This window comes from Chiloscyllium plagiosum, chromosome 33 (genome assembly GCF_004010195.1).
Source record: "Chiloscyllium plagiosum isolate BGI_BamShark_2017 chromosome 33, ASM401019v2, whole genome shotgun sequence".
Taxonomy (NCBI): Eukaryota; Metazoa; Chordata; class Chondrichthyes; order Orectolobiformes; family Hemiscylliidae; genus Chiloscyllium; species Chiloscyllium plagiosum.
In genome coordinates this window covers 13,365,300-13,382,053 of record NC_057742.1, presented here as the reverse complement: position 1 = coordinate 13,382,053, position 16,754 = coordinate 13,365,300, and the positions used below count along the sequence as shown (strand labels likewise).

General features: G+C 41.3%; 1 protein-coding gene across 3 annotated transcripts in view; it reads left to right on the top strand.

The window, feature by feature from the left end:
- The window catches only part of LOC122539849 (potassium voltage-gated channel subfamily H member 8-like), a 163,901-nt gene that overhangs the window by 48,059 nt on the left and 99,088 nt on the right, over positions 1-16,754 (top strand). For all 3 annotated transcript variants that reach the window (XM_043674963.1, XM_043674965.1, XM_043674964.1), the window contains exon 2: positions 15,879-16,112. In XM_043674963.1, the coding sequence (XP_043530898.1) occupies positions 15,879-16,112 (234 nt within the window). The remainder of the gene's footprint in view (positions 1-15,878; positions 16,113-16,754) is intronic.

The window sequence follows — 16,754 nt, the reverse complement described above, 5'->3', positions numbered from 1 at the left end:
CCATGATCAAGTTGAATGGTGAAACAGCCTCATGGGGACAAATAGCCCAATCCTGCCTTAAGTCCTGTGCTCCAATTGTGAGGGGTAGTTTCAGCAGAGAGTTGCTCAGTGCTAGGATTAAAACTAAAGGTTTTGTTATCAATGGATATGGGGTTGGAGGACATGAAGGGGCCCAGAAGGTCAGAGCTGAAAAAGCAAATGGCATGAGGTGGGTAGGAGTAGATGGGGTGGTGGGGAAGATTTTTAAATTATAATCAAAGACTGACAACCTGATTGGAAGGACTGGAAGCTGACTCCTTCAGTGAGAGAGCCTTTCTGAGTCTCTGTCTATGTTCCACCGCCAAACCACAACAACCCGGCGGTCGGAGGAGGAGCGTCTTATCTTCCGACTGGGAACCCTCCAACCACAGGGGATGGACTTGGACTTCACCAGTTTCTTCATCCCTTCTCCCCCCACCTTGTCTCAGCCGAATCCCTCCAGCCGGGCACCGCCTTCCTGACCTGCAGTCTTCTTCTTGACCTCTCCGCCTCCATCCTACTCCGACCTATCACCCTCACCTTGACCTCTTTCCACCTATCACATTTCCAACGCCCCTCCTCCAAATCCCTCCTCCCTACCTTTTATCTTCTCCTGCTGAACACTCTCTGCTCAGTACTGAAGAAGGGCCTGTGCCCGAAACGTCGAGTCTCCTGTTCCCTGGATGCTGCCTGACCTGCTGTGCTGTTCCAGCAATAAAGTTTCAACAACAATCAGTGGTGGACATCCTGATGAGCCTAACCTTCCAGGAAGAAAGGAAGTTCTTCATTTCTATAGTACCTCTTATGACCTCAGGTGTCCCAAAGCACTTCACAGCTTTGCATGTATCTTTGAGGTAGTGTCTATGTTGTCTCCACTTCTATACCATATTGTTTCCATTTCTGGATAAGACTTTAAGAGAGCAGTGAGCAGTTGGACTGTCTGACCTGCTGGAAATACATTTGACCAGCATGTTGTCAACTTGTGCTTGAATTTCAGTTCCGTAATAAGTTAGTGGTATAATGTTTTGCCACAAACCTAGAAATAATTTTTTTTTAAAAATCATGGAAAATATTGTTTGAAGCTCAGCTCATAAAGGTAGTTATGACTCAGTCAGTAACTGAAGTAGGAATTTGACATATGCTAATACTGATGCTAATGGAAACGGCTGTGTATTACTCACTGTGCATTACAAGGTCCTTGTGCCATTTATTTTCTGAACATTATCTCAAGCACCTGTCAGGAGGAGTATGTTGATGCTCTCCTGAGATCCTAATCTGACACTCAGTTCTGAAAATCCACCACGTTTGAGCTGTTGAACATGAATGTAGATCTGAGCTTATTGCAGGTTGAGAAGTTTGAAAGCTGTCCAATCAAATGCTAAATAATAATTCTTATGTCCTTTTTCAAGATATATTAGCATCTTTGCAGCATGTGTTGCTTGGTGAAGCACTGTAGTTTCTCACTGGAATAGACAGATGGTCCCTGTATGTATTTTGCTTTTGTACTTTATTCTAGTTAGTTTATTTTAACCAGGATACACCCACATGCTTGACGTACCTTGAGCTGTGTAGAACTCTGTGGTCGGAGCATTAAGGCAGCTCAAGAGAATGGAATAAATACTGAAAATTGTGGATTTGGGGTAATAGGATGTGTAGGGACACAGGTTTAATCGTTGAAAAAACTCAGCAGTTCTGGCAGCATCAGTGGAGAGAAAGCAAAGTTAAAGTTTCAGATCCAGTGATCATTCTTCAGAACTGGTCCTGAAATGTAAACTCCGCTTTCTCTCCACAGATGCTGCCCTGACCTGCTGAGTTTTTTTCCCCACAATTTCTGATTTTGTTTCTGATTTCCAGCATCTGCAATTCTTTAGATTTTTGTTCAGGTCTAATCATTGAGCAGGAGGAGTATCCTCACACCTGGGTGGAATTTAGTGAGGACTGGCAAGGGGCTTGATGTCCAACACCAAAGCCAGCAGCATCTCAGCCAATTTGATCTCCAGGAACCCCAACCAAATGAAACCTCAATCCATTGCAGGAAAGTTAGGGAGTTTCTGACTCCACAGGGAGGTATTTAATTATTTTCTCTTTGGAGGCAAGGGCAGGAGGTGCCTCTCAAAGTGATCCTCCCTTTGCTGATGCCAGGTTCCTCAAACAGGGACTGAGTGCCCTGAACTAAGGATATCCTCGCAATCTCATCACAAGTACCCAGCAAGCCAACTTAATGTATCATGGTTCCTTATGTGCAGCAAGATGAAGCCCTGATATGAATATTAGTTGCGCTTCAAATTGACTGCAGTGCAGGGAGGCCACTGACAAGTCTTTTTGCCCTAAACCTAATCAGTAATCGAGGTGTTGCAAAGGAAAGAATACCCTCTTGGTAGCCACCAGTCTGATCATGTACAATTTCTGCCTCATTGCTTACCATCTTAAATTGTGCCCAAAGGTAGTGTGATGGTACTGTGCCTTTAAGAGGGATTTTCTCTGTGGTGTTTCTCTTTCAGAGGGGTGTTGCCAGTGGCGCCAGAATGTCTGCTTCAGAGAAGCAGTGCATAAACAGTTTTGAGCTCCCTGAGTGTATTTCTTTTTAACATGAGACAAAGGGAGCATGAATGGGAGAGCCAAACTCATACAGACCCAAGGTTTTAGTTTTGCTTTCAGTTGAAGTTAGGGTTTGAAACTGTTAGATACAGCTCTCTCTGCTGCAGCTAAATGTTTTAAGTGTTTCTCTGCTGCTAGATTGATTTTTTTGATGTTCCTTTCTCCCAAACTAGAGATCGCATGTGGGAAAATCTGATTTACTGAATTTGCCTTTGCCAAGGGAGTGTTAATGGGATGCTATTATTTTGGAACAGTTTATGATTAGTAGTTAAGTAATATATTCTTTTATTAAGTATTTCAATAGAGTTAAACTTATGCTATTTTTGTTTTACACTTTAACTGCAGTGTAACAATAAAGTGCATTTTGCTTAAAACCTGGAAGTTTGACCAATCAAATGACATCTGGAACATAGTGCCTTACACTTGCCTTTAAATAAGATGAAAGTTATGGTCTAGACTATCTCCTTGATATGTTTTGAGAGGGTTTGGTCTTGTCCAGAGCAGGATCCCAACAATAATTGGGTTGGACCTGTTCACCAGGCTTTGCATACCTCTTGTACAGCACTCAAATATTAGTATCAAGGATAGGCATGTTAATAATAATTGTCTATTCATCAATAACTCATCAGATATTAATTAATTCTGTGAAATTCTTTATTTGAAGCAGTAAATCACATTACAAACTATGAAGCAGGTATTACAGCATACCAACTGATTTCTGTTTGTACAGTGTGCAAACCAATAGCCAACTAACTGCCCAGGCAGAATCACAACATTGTATACACACAGGACATGGAGACCTGAAAGGTGAGTTCTCTTAAAGGCACAGTACACATACAACAAGGATATTTTCTCAGATCTGGAACAATAATACCCCGCTGTCACAGCCGAACTTCACATCTGAGTCTGTGCCACGAAATGAAAATCAAAATAAAACTTCAGTTTTATCAAAAAGGTATTCCTGTTCTGAGGCACAAAATGAGGGCATCATGACTACTTGATAGATTTGTATTCACATAGCACCGATCATGACCAAAGTGCTTTGCAGCCAATGAGGTAATTGTTCAAGTGTAGTCATTACTGTTACACAAAAACTGTGGCAGCCAATAAACAGTGGTTCTGATAATGACCAATTAATCTATCACTCTTCTGATGCCAATTGCTGAATGATTTGGCTCCCATTCACAAGCAATAACTTCCTGGTGCTCTTCTGAACAGAGCCAGAGGGTCTTTTCCATCTACCCAAGAGGGCAGACAGACCTTAAATTTAATGGCTCAGGTGAGAACGGGTACCTCCAAATGCCACACTCTCTTAATGGGCTGTCAGTTTTGACTTTGAGATTTGAGTGATCAGGAAACAGACCTATGTCGCCTGTGAAGCAAAACCTATTGCATCAACATGTGTTCTGAGTGAGGCTACCAATAAACTGTAGCATTGTTTATTACAGTGGAAATCATATTTAATATTCAACCTGCTCATCTATTTATTATACAGTCAGGACATAATGAAAACCAAATTAATCAAAGTAAAAAACTTCAGTGAGGCCACATTTTGAGTATTGTGTGCTGTTCTGGTCGCCACACTAGAGGAAAGATGTGAAGGCTTTAAAGAGGGTGCTAAAGAGGTTTACCAGGATGTTGCCTCAGTTGGAGTGCATTAGCTGTAAGAAGAGGTTGGACAAACTTGGATTGTTTTTGCGAGAGTGTTGGAGGCTGAGAAGCGACTTGATGGATGTATATAAAATTATGAGGGTGCAAAGTTGGAGTCTTTTTCCCGGGATGGAAATGTCAAATACTGGGGGCATAGGTTCAGGGTGAGATGGGGGAAAGTTTAAAGATGTGTAAGTCACGTCTTATTCACAGACGGTGGTAGGTGGCTGGAATGCACTGATAAAGGGCTTATGCCTGAAACGTTGACTCTCCTGCTCCTGCTGTGCTTTTCTAGCGCCACATTTTTTGACACTGATCGCCAGCATCTGCAGTCCTCATTTTCTCCTGGCTGGAATACACTTCCAGGGTAGGTGATAGAAGCAGATATGATAGAAATATTTAAGAGGCATTTATATCAGTCAGTGAATAGAGGGATATGGACCATATACAAGTAGATAGGATTAGTTTAGAATGGCACAGAAATGGTGGCCTAAAAGGCCTATTCCTGTGCTGTACTGTTCTATTTTCTACGTTCCAATCCATGAACCAAACTGCCAAGATCGAAAAGGATCCTTATCTCTACTTGGCCCATAGAAACAGTTTGACTCTTCTGATCACCTGCAAAGACTTGTTATTCAGGCTGTTGACACTCTACTCACATCATTTGTACTATCTTTTGACATTCTTCATTACCTGGAATTATCTCTCCCCCTATAAATTCTGTGCCTGTGTACTTCCCTCCACCTCAACTGACGAAAGAGCAGTGCTCCAAAAGCTTGTGAATTCAAATAAATCTGTTGGACTATAAATTGGTGTTGTATCTCTTCTGACTTTATCCTAACAGACATCAATCAATTTTATTTTCATCAGATGGTGAAAGCCCTTGATGCAAGATAAAGATAACCTTTTATTTCAAGTTTCCTAAGTGTTTCTGTCCAGATTTCTTTAGATTAATGCATTGTTCTTCTTTTACTGAGCAGTTTGGGGCCTTTGCTGTTGTTGCATTATAAATTAACATCTAAAACACTATTCCATAATGAAGGTTAAATTGATACAGGAAGAACATTCCTGATGAATGTCTTATGCCTGAAACGTCAACTCTCTTGCTCCTCAGATGCTGCCTGACCTGGTGTGCTTTTCCAGTGCTACACTTTTCGACTCTGCACTATCAATACCCTTTCTCCCCCAGCACTTTTGAGAAATGATTATTGCCCCTCATTGCTTGTGGTGTTTACATTGCTGCTTTATCCAAGCAGTAAGGGAAGATGAAATGGTAACAAAGTGCACATGTGGAGTAATACTTGGCAGCATCTAGTAGCTGGTTGGTGTGCATTTCCAGTGGCACACTTTTCAACACAGGAAGGATATGGCCACCTTCATTCATTGATCATGAACCAAAAATAACGTCATGAGCAAAATGAAGCTGCAGCTTGTAACAGTCATGTAAGACCTTTAGCGTGCTGGAGCAAACTTGTGATGATGTCACAGAGCTGCTCCTCACTGGGCATAAATAGCACAGCTGGGTAGAGTTATTGATATACTTGGAGAGAACAACATGAATGGAATTGTCTTTCGATAATATAACAATAAAATTAGAGCCTGCAATTGTTCTAGAATGTCAGGCATTATCATTTTTAGTCTTAATATAGAATAAACAATGATATTAAGGACCCCGAGCCTGAAGATAATTCTTGACCTCATCTTCTCCTCAACCAGTCTGTCCATGAACTTATACCCATGGCTGTGAGCATAAAACCACATGAGAAAAGAAAAGCAAAAACATGCAAGTGCAGGAAAAGCAGTAGTTCCATCACAAGCTGCAAAGGCAAATAAATGTTAATATATTGAATAGCTTACTCTTTGTTAGAAATGAAAACTGAAAGATAACCATGAGGGTAGGGGAATAGAACAGCTACACTGAATTGCAGAAAGGAAGTTGCAGAAACTAATGAATGCTGTGAAGAATCAACCTCTTATGCAATAGACAGATATTTTTAAAAATCAAAATATAATTGTCAAACAAAGGAAGAATGCACACAAGAAAAAAGGGAAAGAGGTAGCGTGAGGAATTTGGACATTTGTTGCAAGGATGAGTTCAAAATGAGAGCAAGGTTCAAACATTGGTTCCAACAGCCCCAAAGAGCAACAGAATACAAAGGCAATACCATGGATATAGATCCCCCTCCCTCACCAGAAATGTGTTCTGATGAATGATACATATCTGAAATGTTATTAAAACTAATATTCAGACCATAGAGCTGCAGAATACCCAGAAGACATAAAACACATGGATAAAAATAAAAAGGAGGCCATTCAGCCCCTCATGAATGCTCCATCATTCAATAAAATTGACTTTTTGCATCTCAAGCCCAAGAACACCTAGATCCATCCACACCCCACAATTCTGTTCTTGTACTTGTTTTAAATAATACATTTTTAAAAAAAATTCTTTCTGCCAAAGGCAACAACATCACATTTTCCCATATTGCACTTCCTCTGCCAGATTTTCATCCACTCATTCAGTCTATCAAAATCTGTTTACAACCTCCTTACTCCACTTGACAGCACACTTTCCTAACTATCATTGTTTTGATCTGCAAACTTAGCCACCATGCCTTCACTCCCCTCATCCAAGTCATTGATATAAATTGTAAAAAGCTGGCCTTAAACACAGACCGCTGTGGGTGTTCACTCATCATCTGTTACTTTCCCAATCAGCAAGAGAGCCATTTGTGCACGTTCTTTGTTTTCTGGCAGTCAGTCAATCTTCCAGCCCTGCTGGTCTGTTCCCCTCTCACTCCATGAGCTCTTACCTTATGCAATGAACGTTTATGTGGCATTGCAAGAAAATTCAGCTACTGTTTCTGGAACTTGTGCTTATGATGGTTGAAATAGACTGAGCAGCTAATCACAGAGAGGTGAGAGTGGGTTTGAAGAGTTAATGTAGCAACTACAGGGAGTTCAGATTTCACCAAATTTATTTTTAGACTGCCAGAACACCAGTTTGGCGAAGTGAGGAACCTCTGTGGATACAATCCCTGGACTCTATAGTGGGTAGCGATTCGGTACCCTGGAGGGAGAGCAGTAGTCAAGGGAACATTTGAGATTTCGGAATGTAGGTGTGAAAGTAGCTAAAAAATGCATAAATCAATTGTAGTTGCCAAAGAACTTTCAATGCAAATATTTGTTTTGATAAGAGATTACTTGAAGGATTTTCAATGTATTGAATATTTTTGTTAAATAATTGATTTTATTGAAGAGTGATATCATCAATAGATACAGGTGTCTTTTTTGCTAACATAGCTCCTGAGTTTGCCTATACTGGATATCAGGAGAGTTGACATGGGGAGTGTTGGCTTGGGCTGGCATGAGATGACACCAAATTGTTATTGGGGCTATGAGAAGTTCATTGGTGGATGTGGATACATAGGGTGACAGAGTGGGTAGACGGTATGAGGAACTACGGGGAGTACAGAGGCATCTTATTGCATAGGGACTATAAGAGGCAACAGAGTTGGCATGGATGGGGCATAGGGACCATGTAGGAAGGGGAAGGGAATATAAGGAGTAAAGGCTGAAGTGATGATTTTTGGGTTTGTTTTTTTGACCAGTGTTCTGTGTCTTTCTCACATACAAAAGATTATTGAGGCCATGTCATTTTATTAGCTTATTGACCACAGTTAAAAGGAAACCTTGGATGAGGAAAAGGGGCATTTCAGAAGCTCCAGAACAGAAGCCAGAATCATTCAATAACAACTGTCAAAATAAAGGAATTGGTTGATTTGAAAGGAGTTTTTAAAAGAAACAAATTGTAAAGGAATATTAGCTCAGCAGTGAGAGTTGATTCTCTTTCAATGGTACCAGAAAGTCAAGAAGGAGCCCTGGCTGGGACTAGGATAATGACCCACATGGTTTCCCATAGCAATGCCTCTTATTTGGAAAGAATAAAACAAAGAGAGATTGTGAAAAGAGATAAAGTTCAGGCAAATGAGAATTTTGTGATAGATCCAGACCAGTTGGCCCACTGTTTATGGCAGACATAGGAGTAGGGTATGAAGACCAGCAGATGATAGAGGCTGGAAAATCTGCAAGCACCAGTGACCAACAGGAAAACTTTGGATTCAGATTGATCCTAAGATTGGACAAGGCAAAGAACAGTGAATAATATAGAAAGAAATTGCTATTGTAGGTCAGAAAAAAGGGGACATTTGGTCTAACAGGTTATTGCTGGATGGGGATCATGTATAAATCAGGTGGCTGGAATTGGGAAACTAAAGTTAAAGACAGTGGGGGAAGATGATCTAAGAAAACAAAGTCAAAGAAATGGTGAATTGGCATTTGGCAGTGGGATCACAGAGGTGAATAATTCAATTACCTCTGATATCTGATTAGATATTGTGCAGAAGGACTTTCTCAAGATCCGAATGATTATGAAGTTCATAAAAGGAGGAGGACTTGCCTTGTGTGGAGATCAAATGTATTTTCATCCACAATAACAAATTGAAAATAGCAGACAAATCATGCTAATGGGACAATTTCCAGTCATCACCACTGCAAAGGGAATGGGAGAATTAGTGCATTAGTTACAAAGCACAAAGTGATATGAATGAAATACCAGTATTGATATACAATCCTTGCACTATTGATGCATGGAATAGATCAAAACTAAAATGGAACCCAACATGGTGCTTCTAATTATTAATTATAACAGGTTTTTCATGGCAGAGCGTAATTAATATGAAACCTTTAATATGTGCACCTACAGATATGTTGATCCAGGTCTATACATTCTGGTGAAATGAGGAGGGAGAAGGACTAACCTTATCACTTGACCTTAGAAACACATCTTTTGCAACATGTCGTTACATAATGCATGAATGCATAAAGCATATAGTTGAATGAGATACTAATGTATACAATTATGCAAAATTGGCAGCTATGTGCTAGATTCAAAGTATAGAGAAAGAACATTCTGTATCAGAGAGAGGTGTACTGTCTCACAATAGACTTTGTATAATAGTGTAAATAAATAAATTGGGTTTTGCAGAAATGCACAAGAGTTGGGCTATAGTCACCAAAGGTAACCTTCTTACCAGACCACAAGTTCAATAAGATCCAAAAGTGGAATCCAAACCCACAAAACAAACTCCCCCAAGACATTTCACAGAAGCCTAACTGAGATTTGACATGAAACCACGTAAGACAATAACTGGGGAAGGGGACCAAATGTTTTGTCAAAGCTGTAGGTTTTAAGGAGGAAAGGACCTGGAGAGGTTGAAGCTGGTAATTCTGAAGCATAGTCCTAAGCAACTGAAAACATGTAGATACCAGGTCACAGGATATATTCTAAAAAGGGATTAATTGATCTTTAGATCTTAAAGGTATCAAGGGACATAGACAGCAACTAGGAATATGGCGTTGACATAGATGGTCAGCCATGATCACCACCTATGGTGGGATGCTAGTAATTGGGGATAAGTAAGAGGACAGTCCAATCTTGTATCTCACAGGTTAGTAACTCTACAGGATGTTACGGAGAAAGGATGGGGTGAAGCCACGGAGGCATTCACACACAAGGTTACGCTTTTTAAAGTTGAGGTAAGCGGGGAGTAATTTAGTTAGTTGAGGATGACATCTTGGCTCAGTAGGAATTGGCATGAGCTAGGATATGGACAGCAGTGTTTTGGATGAGATTATACTTATGGTGGGTGGAAGATGGGAGTTTCATCTTGCATAACTTTTATTAGTTTAAAGTAGGTAAATAGTTTAAGTCGCATTGCGACTTCCCATCACACATTCAATTTATCTGCTCTCTTGATCATCTGCCAGAACCTTTGTAGGACATATCTTTCCATTGCACCACTGCACAGCCAGTAACATCAATCACCTCCTGCCTGACCCAATTTTTGTTTTTCATTTGAGTGTTTTCTATTGTGTGGTCTTTTCTTTGAATAGTTTTTTATTTGAATGCTGCTGACCTCATTGGAAAGAAAATGTTTGGAAATGATGCTGAACCAGCTGCAAAAGCAGTGTGCCACTGAATAATGGGCATCCTGGAGTACGTCAGTGGCATTTGTCATTTTAACTAAGTTTGCTTATTCACCTCCCACATACCCATCGGCTTAGTAATTGGTCTTAGTTCATTCCACATATATGTCATTGTTAAAATTCTGAAACAGTGTTAAAAAATACTGGAGAAATCTGAAAATATTACCTACCCTTTGCTGTTGGTGTGCTTCAATTCACTCAGGATGTCATCTTGCTATGACAAAAAACACTTTTTTACCTGCATATTGTAGTGGGGGACTATGATGAGTAAAGGTAAAGGCTCCAACTTTCTATCCATCACCTTGCCTGACCAGGAATCTCTCCTCATCCTTACTTCCTACCACGAGGTTGTGTTGGAATGATTTGCAATTGAATGCTCAACCCATTAAGAAATGCAGAAACATAGAAACTAGGAACAGGGAGTCAGCCATTTGGCCCTTCAGTCTGTTTTGAAATTCAATATGATCATGGCTGATCCTCTATATTCCCACTTTCTGTCCATACCCCCTTGATGCATTTAAAATCGAAAGGTCATCAGTCTCTTTCTTGAATATACTCAGTGACCTGGCCTCCACATCCTCCAGTAGTACTAAATCCCACTGATTGACCACCACTTGAGTAAAGAAATGTTTCCTCATCTCATCTCCAAATGGAAGAGCACAGCAGTTCAGGCAGCATCCAAGGAGCTTCAAAATCGACGTTTTGGGCAAAAGCCCTTCATCAGGAATAAAGGTAGTGAGCCTGAAGCGTGGAGAGATAAGCTAGAGGAGGGTGGGGGTGGGGAGAAAGTAGCATAGAGTACAATGGGTAATTGGGGGAGGGGATGAAGGTGATAGGTCAGGGAGGAGAGGGTGGAGTGGATAGGTGGAAAAGGAGATAGGCAGGTAGGACAAATCCGGATAAGTCATGGGGACAGTGCTGAGCTGGAAGTTTGGAACTAGGGTGAAGTGGGGGAAGGGGAAATGAGGAAACTGTTGAAGTCCACATTGATGCCCTGGGGGTGAAGTGTTCCGAGGCGGAAGATGAGGCATTCTTCCTCCAGGTGTCTGGTGGTGAGGGATCGGTGGTGAAGGAGGCCCAGGACCTCCATGTCCTCAGCAGAATGGGAGGGGGAGTTGAAATGTTGGGCCACAGGGCGGTGTGGTTGATTGGCGGTGTGGTTGATTGGCGCTTCAGCTTTATTCCTGATGAAGGGCTTTTGCCCGAAATGTCGATTTTGAAGCTCCTTGGATGCTGCCTGAACTGCTGTGCTCTTCCAGCACCACTAATCCAGAATCTGGTTTCCAGCATCTGCAGTCATTGTTTTTAACCTCACCTCCAAATGGCCTATTTTGAAACTATGATCAGGAAAACATCCTCCCTGTATTTAGTCTGTTTAACACTGTTAGAATTTTATATGTTTCAATCAGATCCTCTCTCTTTCTTCTGAACTCTAGTGAACATAGGCCCAGTTAATCCAACCTCTCCTCACAGGACAGTCCTGTCATTCCCAGTATCAGCCTAGTGAACAATGTTCTCTCTGTGCTGTGCACAAAACCATGCCAATGTTCCTCACATGATAACCAGCATTGGCATTGACCTCCATTTCTGGAAGTTGCTGCTGTTCATGAGCTTTGAAAATTAGGGCAAACTCTTCTGGTGAACTTTTGCTGCACTCCCACTATGGCAAGTATATATTCTCTGAGATGGGGAGGTCAAAATTGCACATAATACTCCAGACACTGTCTCATCAACGTCCTATATAATTGCATTAAGACACCCCCCCTTCTTTTTGGAAGACTTGTGGCTTATCGTGTAGCCATGAATTCCAGATTCGAGTCCTAGCCTGTTATTAATGATGACCAAGGAAGATGTGTCCATTTCACGACCAGCTTATCAACTTGTAGATTCTTCCAAAACTTTCTAATGATAAGTTGTCAACAGCAGGAGATATTCCTGTTGATGAAAAGAATATTGGAGCCTCTACCATCAGTGCCAATAACTCCAGACCAACGTAAAAGCGTTTATTACCATAATCTGCACAGTGCATAGCTCATATTTAATGCGTTTGTAGTGTGATATTGGTAATGAATGCAGATTTTCCAATGTTGCAAGGCCATTCCCTGCCAGGTATTTCCTGGAGATTGGGTAAGGACAGATGGAGAGATTGTCCGTTGGTGTTGTTTTTGCAACGTATTAGCTAGTGTTTAATGTGTTACTAGAGATGGTTATGGTTGGCATGCTGATTCTGTCCACTTCTGGGTGTGAATGCAGACAATGAAGCCAGATTGCAAATAAGCAGAGTATAAAAATACTTGCATTTACATAGCAACTTTTCTCAGTAGGCATCAGTCATCCCAGCTAATGAAGTACTTTTGCACTCTAATCACTGTTGTAATGTTGGAATCACAGCACCAATCTTTACCCAGCAAACTGCCACAAACAGCAATGTGACAATGACCTATAGCCATTTTTCTGATGCTGATTGGAAGATACTTATTAGGCAGGTCACTGGAGATAACTCCTTCAGAAGCAGAACCATGCAATTTCTTACATTCATCTGAGGAAATGGGTTAGGCCTCAGATTAGTGTCTCATCTGAATGACAGCACAGCACTCCCTCAGTACTACATTGAATATCAGCATTTAGCTTTACCTCAAGTGCTGGAATATGGCTTGAACTCAATCTTACCCTGTAAAAAGAGAGCCTATTATCCAATGCCATGACAGAATTGAAGATTGACATTAACTACTATATTTCCAATGTAGAAGCAGAGACTTGGCTTCTTTTTAATTTTTTTAAAACAAATTTAATGCACCACTGAACTGTATGAATGCCTTTACGCTTAATATAATGTTTGCTCTTGTCTATTATGTCAAAGCATCTCTAATCTTTATTTCACACTGAACAACGTTTTGGAGAGAAACAAATAATTCTTACACCTGTGCCCCACAGATGTCATTCAGATTAGTAATCTCTTTTATTTTGTGTGGTGCAATCTCTAAAGAATGTTGGTCAGGAGCAGAGCACCAAACGGTTTTGCGATAATCTCTGAAAAGTGGTCCTGATACAAGGTCCAATCTTAAACTTTAGAATTATGTAAATTCTACATCGGAGTGATGTAAGAGTGATTGTTTTTCTTTTAAGAAGACAAGTTTCCTGCGACTTTCCACTGTTTGTTCCAATTCAACATGTTATTTTCTAGACTTAAATTGGTGCTGTTACTGTGTTTTAAACCAATATGGGAATTTAGGGTATTGAACTGATTTTTGAGTTTGGGTGTGGTTGTGAATTGGCTGAATCTTTTCCTTCAGTGTATATGAAAATTGGATAAAGTGCACAATTTTTCCCTGGACAAGGTCTCTACCTCCCAACGTTGGTGGTGAGTCCTGCATTCCTTGGACCGGCTCACCTGCATCCATTTAGAATCATAGAACCATTAGTGGGCTTCAGGTGGATTTTCCAATTCCCATTGGAAGGAGGTCTTGCCCCAGCAATCTATTGTCCAATCAAAGGGGCAGCAGCTTCCTGTCCCTGCAGCATCACAGGGAGCAGTGGCCACTACTGGGACTGCAGGCAATCCCAAAGAGGAGACACCAGTAGAGTACGGAATAAAAAGGCAAATCAGCAGTCTTTCTGAGACCAAATTGGAAAGCCCAGGAGAAAAGGGGTGTGGTGGGGAGCCAGAGTCATTAGAGCAAGGTGGGGTGAATTAACTCCAAATACCCACACCCCTTACTGGTGACACACTCTCCAGGATTTACCCAGCAGTCTAAAGTCACGGTGCTGGCCTTCCTGCCTGTAGAAAAGTCTCAGCGGTGACCTTAGATGGTCATCAGTTGGGGCATCAGTTGTTCAGAAGTGAGGAAATCCTCCAACCACTCACCTTCTACTGGTAATACATCTTCATGCAGGACAGGAGGCAGATATGGTGCCCCCAGCAGTACACCACATTTTGTCTCCTACTTCCTCCATTTCTTCTTCTGAGGTCCATAAAAATCCAGCCCTGATTTCTAAAAACCTGTTTTCTGTCACATCCGAACTCAAAATGACTGCTAATGCTTCCAAATTGTTTTGTTTTTAGTTCTGATTCATGCAGTAATTGGACCTGTTCAGTTTAAAACTATGATTAAGACATGATCAAAATAACCTGGCTAAGTAACATTGTTGATATTCCATGCATCTTGTAGCTTCACTTTGGAAAATGCATCAGATTGGTGCAACTCCAAATAACATATCGCTGTTTTGACCTTGAAAGGAATTAATGTTGTTGGAGAAATGGATCCTTACTTATTAAATTTCTTTTGAAACGTCATCAGACAATCTATGGTGGGGATGTGGGGGTTTGGGGGGCACACTTCAGATTGTAGTGACTAGGAGAACTTCAACTCCCTACCCCCACTCCACCAAGGACATGCCAGTCCTGGGCCTCCTGCACTGCCACATCCAAGCCACCCGACGCCTGGAGGAAGAACGCCTCATCTTCCGCCTTGAGACCCTCCAACCACACAGCATCAACATTGACTTCACCAGTTTCCTCATCTCCCCTCCTCCACTTCATCCCAGATCCAACCCTCCAACTCAGCACTGCCCTCTCCTACCCACCCATCTTCCTTCCCCACCCCCCAATTCCTGATGAAGGGCTTATGCCCAAAACGTCAACTCTCCTGTTCCTCGGATGCTGCCTGACCTGCTGTACTTTTGGACTTCAGATTGTTGTAGGCCGGTTGTGAATCAAGCCCCAGCATGAAATTATTTCTCACCAGACCGCAGCAGCTGTCACAGGATCATGAAAGTCTAAAGATATTCTATTCTTGCCATCATATTGTTGGGCAGTCATAATGGATTCTTGCGTTCTTCTTTCATTGGATGTTGGCATTGCTGGTAAGGCCAGCATTTGTTGCCTATCCCAAATTGCCCTTAAAGTGAATAGCTTGCTGGATCATCTCCGAATTGTGTTAAAAGTTAACCACATTGCTGTGGATCTGCATACAGGCAGACCAGGCAAGAACAGCAGATTTACTTTCCTGAAGGGAAGGAGTAAACAGATGGGTTTTTATGATTTTTGATAATGTTTTCATGGCACCATCACTGGCTTTTTAACTCTAGGTTTATTAGTTAAGTTTAAGCTCCACCTCTGCTGTGGTGGGATTTGAACCTGTCTCACACAGTGGTTAACTTGAACCGCAGTGGCGTTACCAGGTGGTGCCCCTGTTTCCTCCACGTTGGGCTTTCCTGACCTGTCAATTAATTATCTTTGCTGTGGTCAGCTTGCTCAGATGGTAAGTTGTAAAACTAGCAGTGCTCCTACACAGTTTTCTGCACAATGGGTGTTTTGTAAATGTAACATAATTTCCAGCTTTTGTGCATAGATTTACAGACTTGGTTTCTAATAAAATATTCAATATTTGTGTGTTGTATGTGTCTCAAATATCTTAAATTATTCAAATGAGCATCACTGCTCAATAATATTGAAGAGATGCTTATTAATTAGCCAACAGTGAGTATTTTTTAGGAAATTAAGTTATCATAGACAATTTTCAGTATCACATTTCCAACTCATCTCTTCCTTTTTGTATTTGCAGACAGCAATTTTATCCTCGCAAATGCTCAGGTGTACCGCGGCTTTCCCATTGTGTACTGCTCAGATGGATTCTGCGACCTTACTGGCTATGCTCGCACTGAAGTCATGCAGAAGAATTGTGGGTGCCGATTCCTGCATGGAGCAGAGACTAATGACCAGGTTTTTGTGCAGATTGAAAAAGCACTTGACAGCAAGCAAGAGTTTCAGGGAGAAGTGCAATTCTACAAGAAATCAGGTAAATGTTTGGTTTTGAGTGTTGTGTGCTTGTGTCACATCCATTTCATCAGACCACAGGGAGTAGAAGTAGGATATTTAGACTATTAACTGCTCCGCCTTCAATGGCTGATCTCATCATCCACATCTCCACTTTCCTTTTCTGCCTGTTTCCCATAGTCTTTGATTCCCTTACTGCTTAAAAACTGTCCGCCTCAGCCTTGAATTTACACAATCACTCAGTCTCTACTGCCCATTGTGATAATTAATGACACAGATCCACTAACCTTTGAGAGAAGAAATTCCTCCTTAGCTGTGTCTTAAAGGGATAAGGTTATTTTGAGATTATTTCCTCTTGTCCTAGACTCCCCCACAAGGGGAATCAATCTTTCCACATTTACCCTGATAAGTCCCCTAAGAATTACATACGTTCTAATAAGGTTGCCTCCCATCCTTCTAAACTCCAATGAGTATAAAAGCAATTCAGCCTCTCCACAAAATGCATCTATATCTGGACTCAGCTTCCAATGCCAACGGGCCTAAAACTATTCACAGTATTTCAGCTGTGGTCTGACTAGTGCTTGTATAGTTTCAGCAAAACCTTCCTACTTTTATGCACCATTCCCTTTGAAACAAAGACCTTGAGATGAATTTATTCCACATT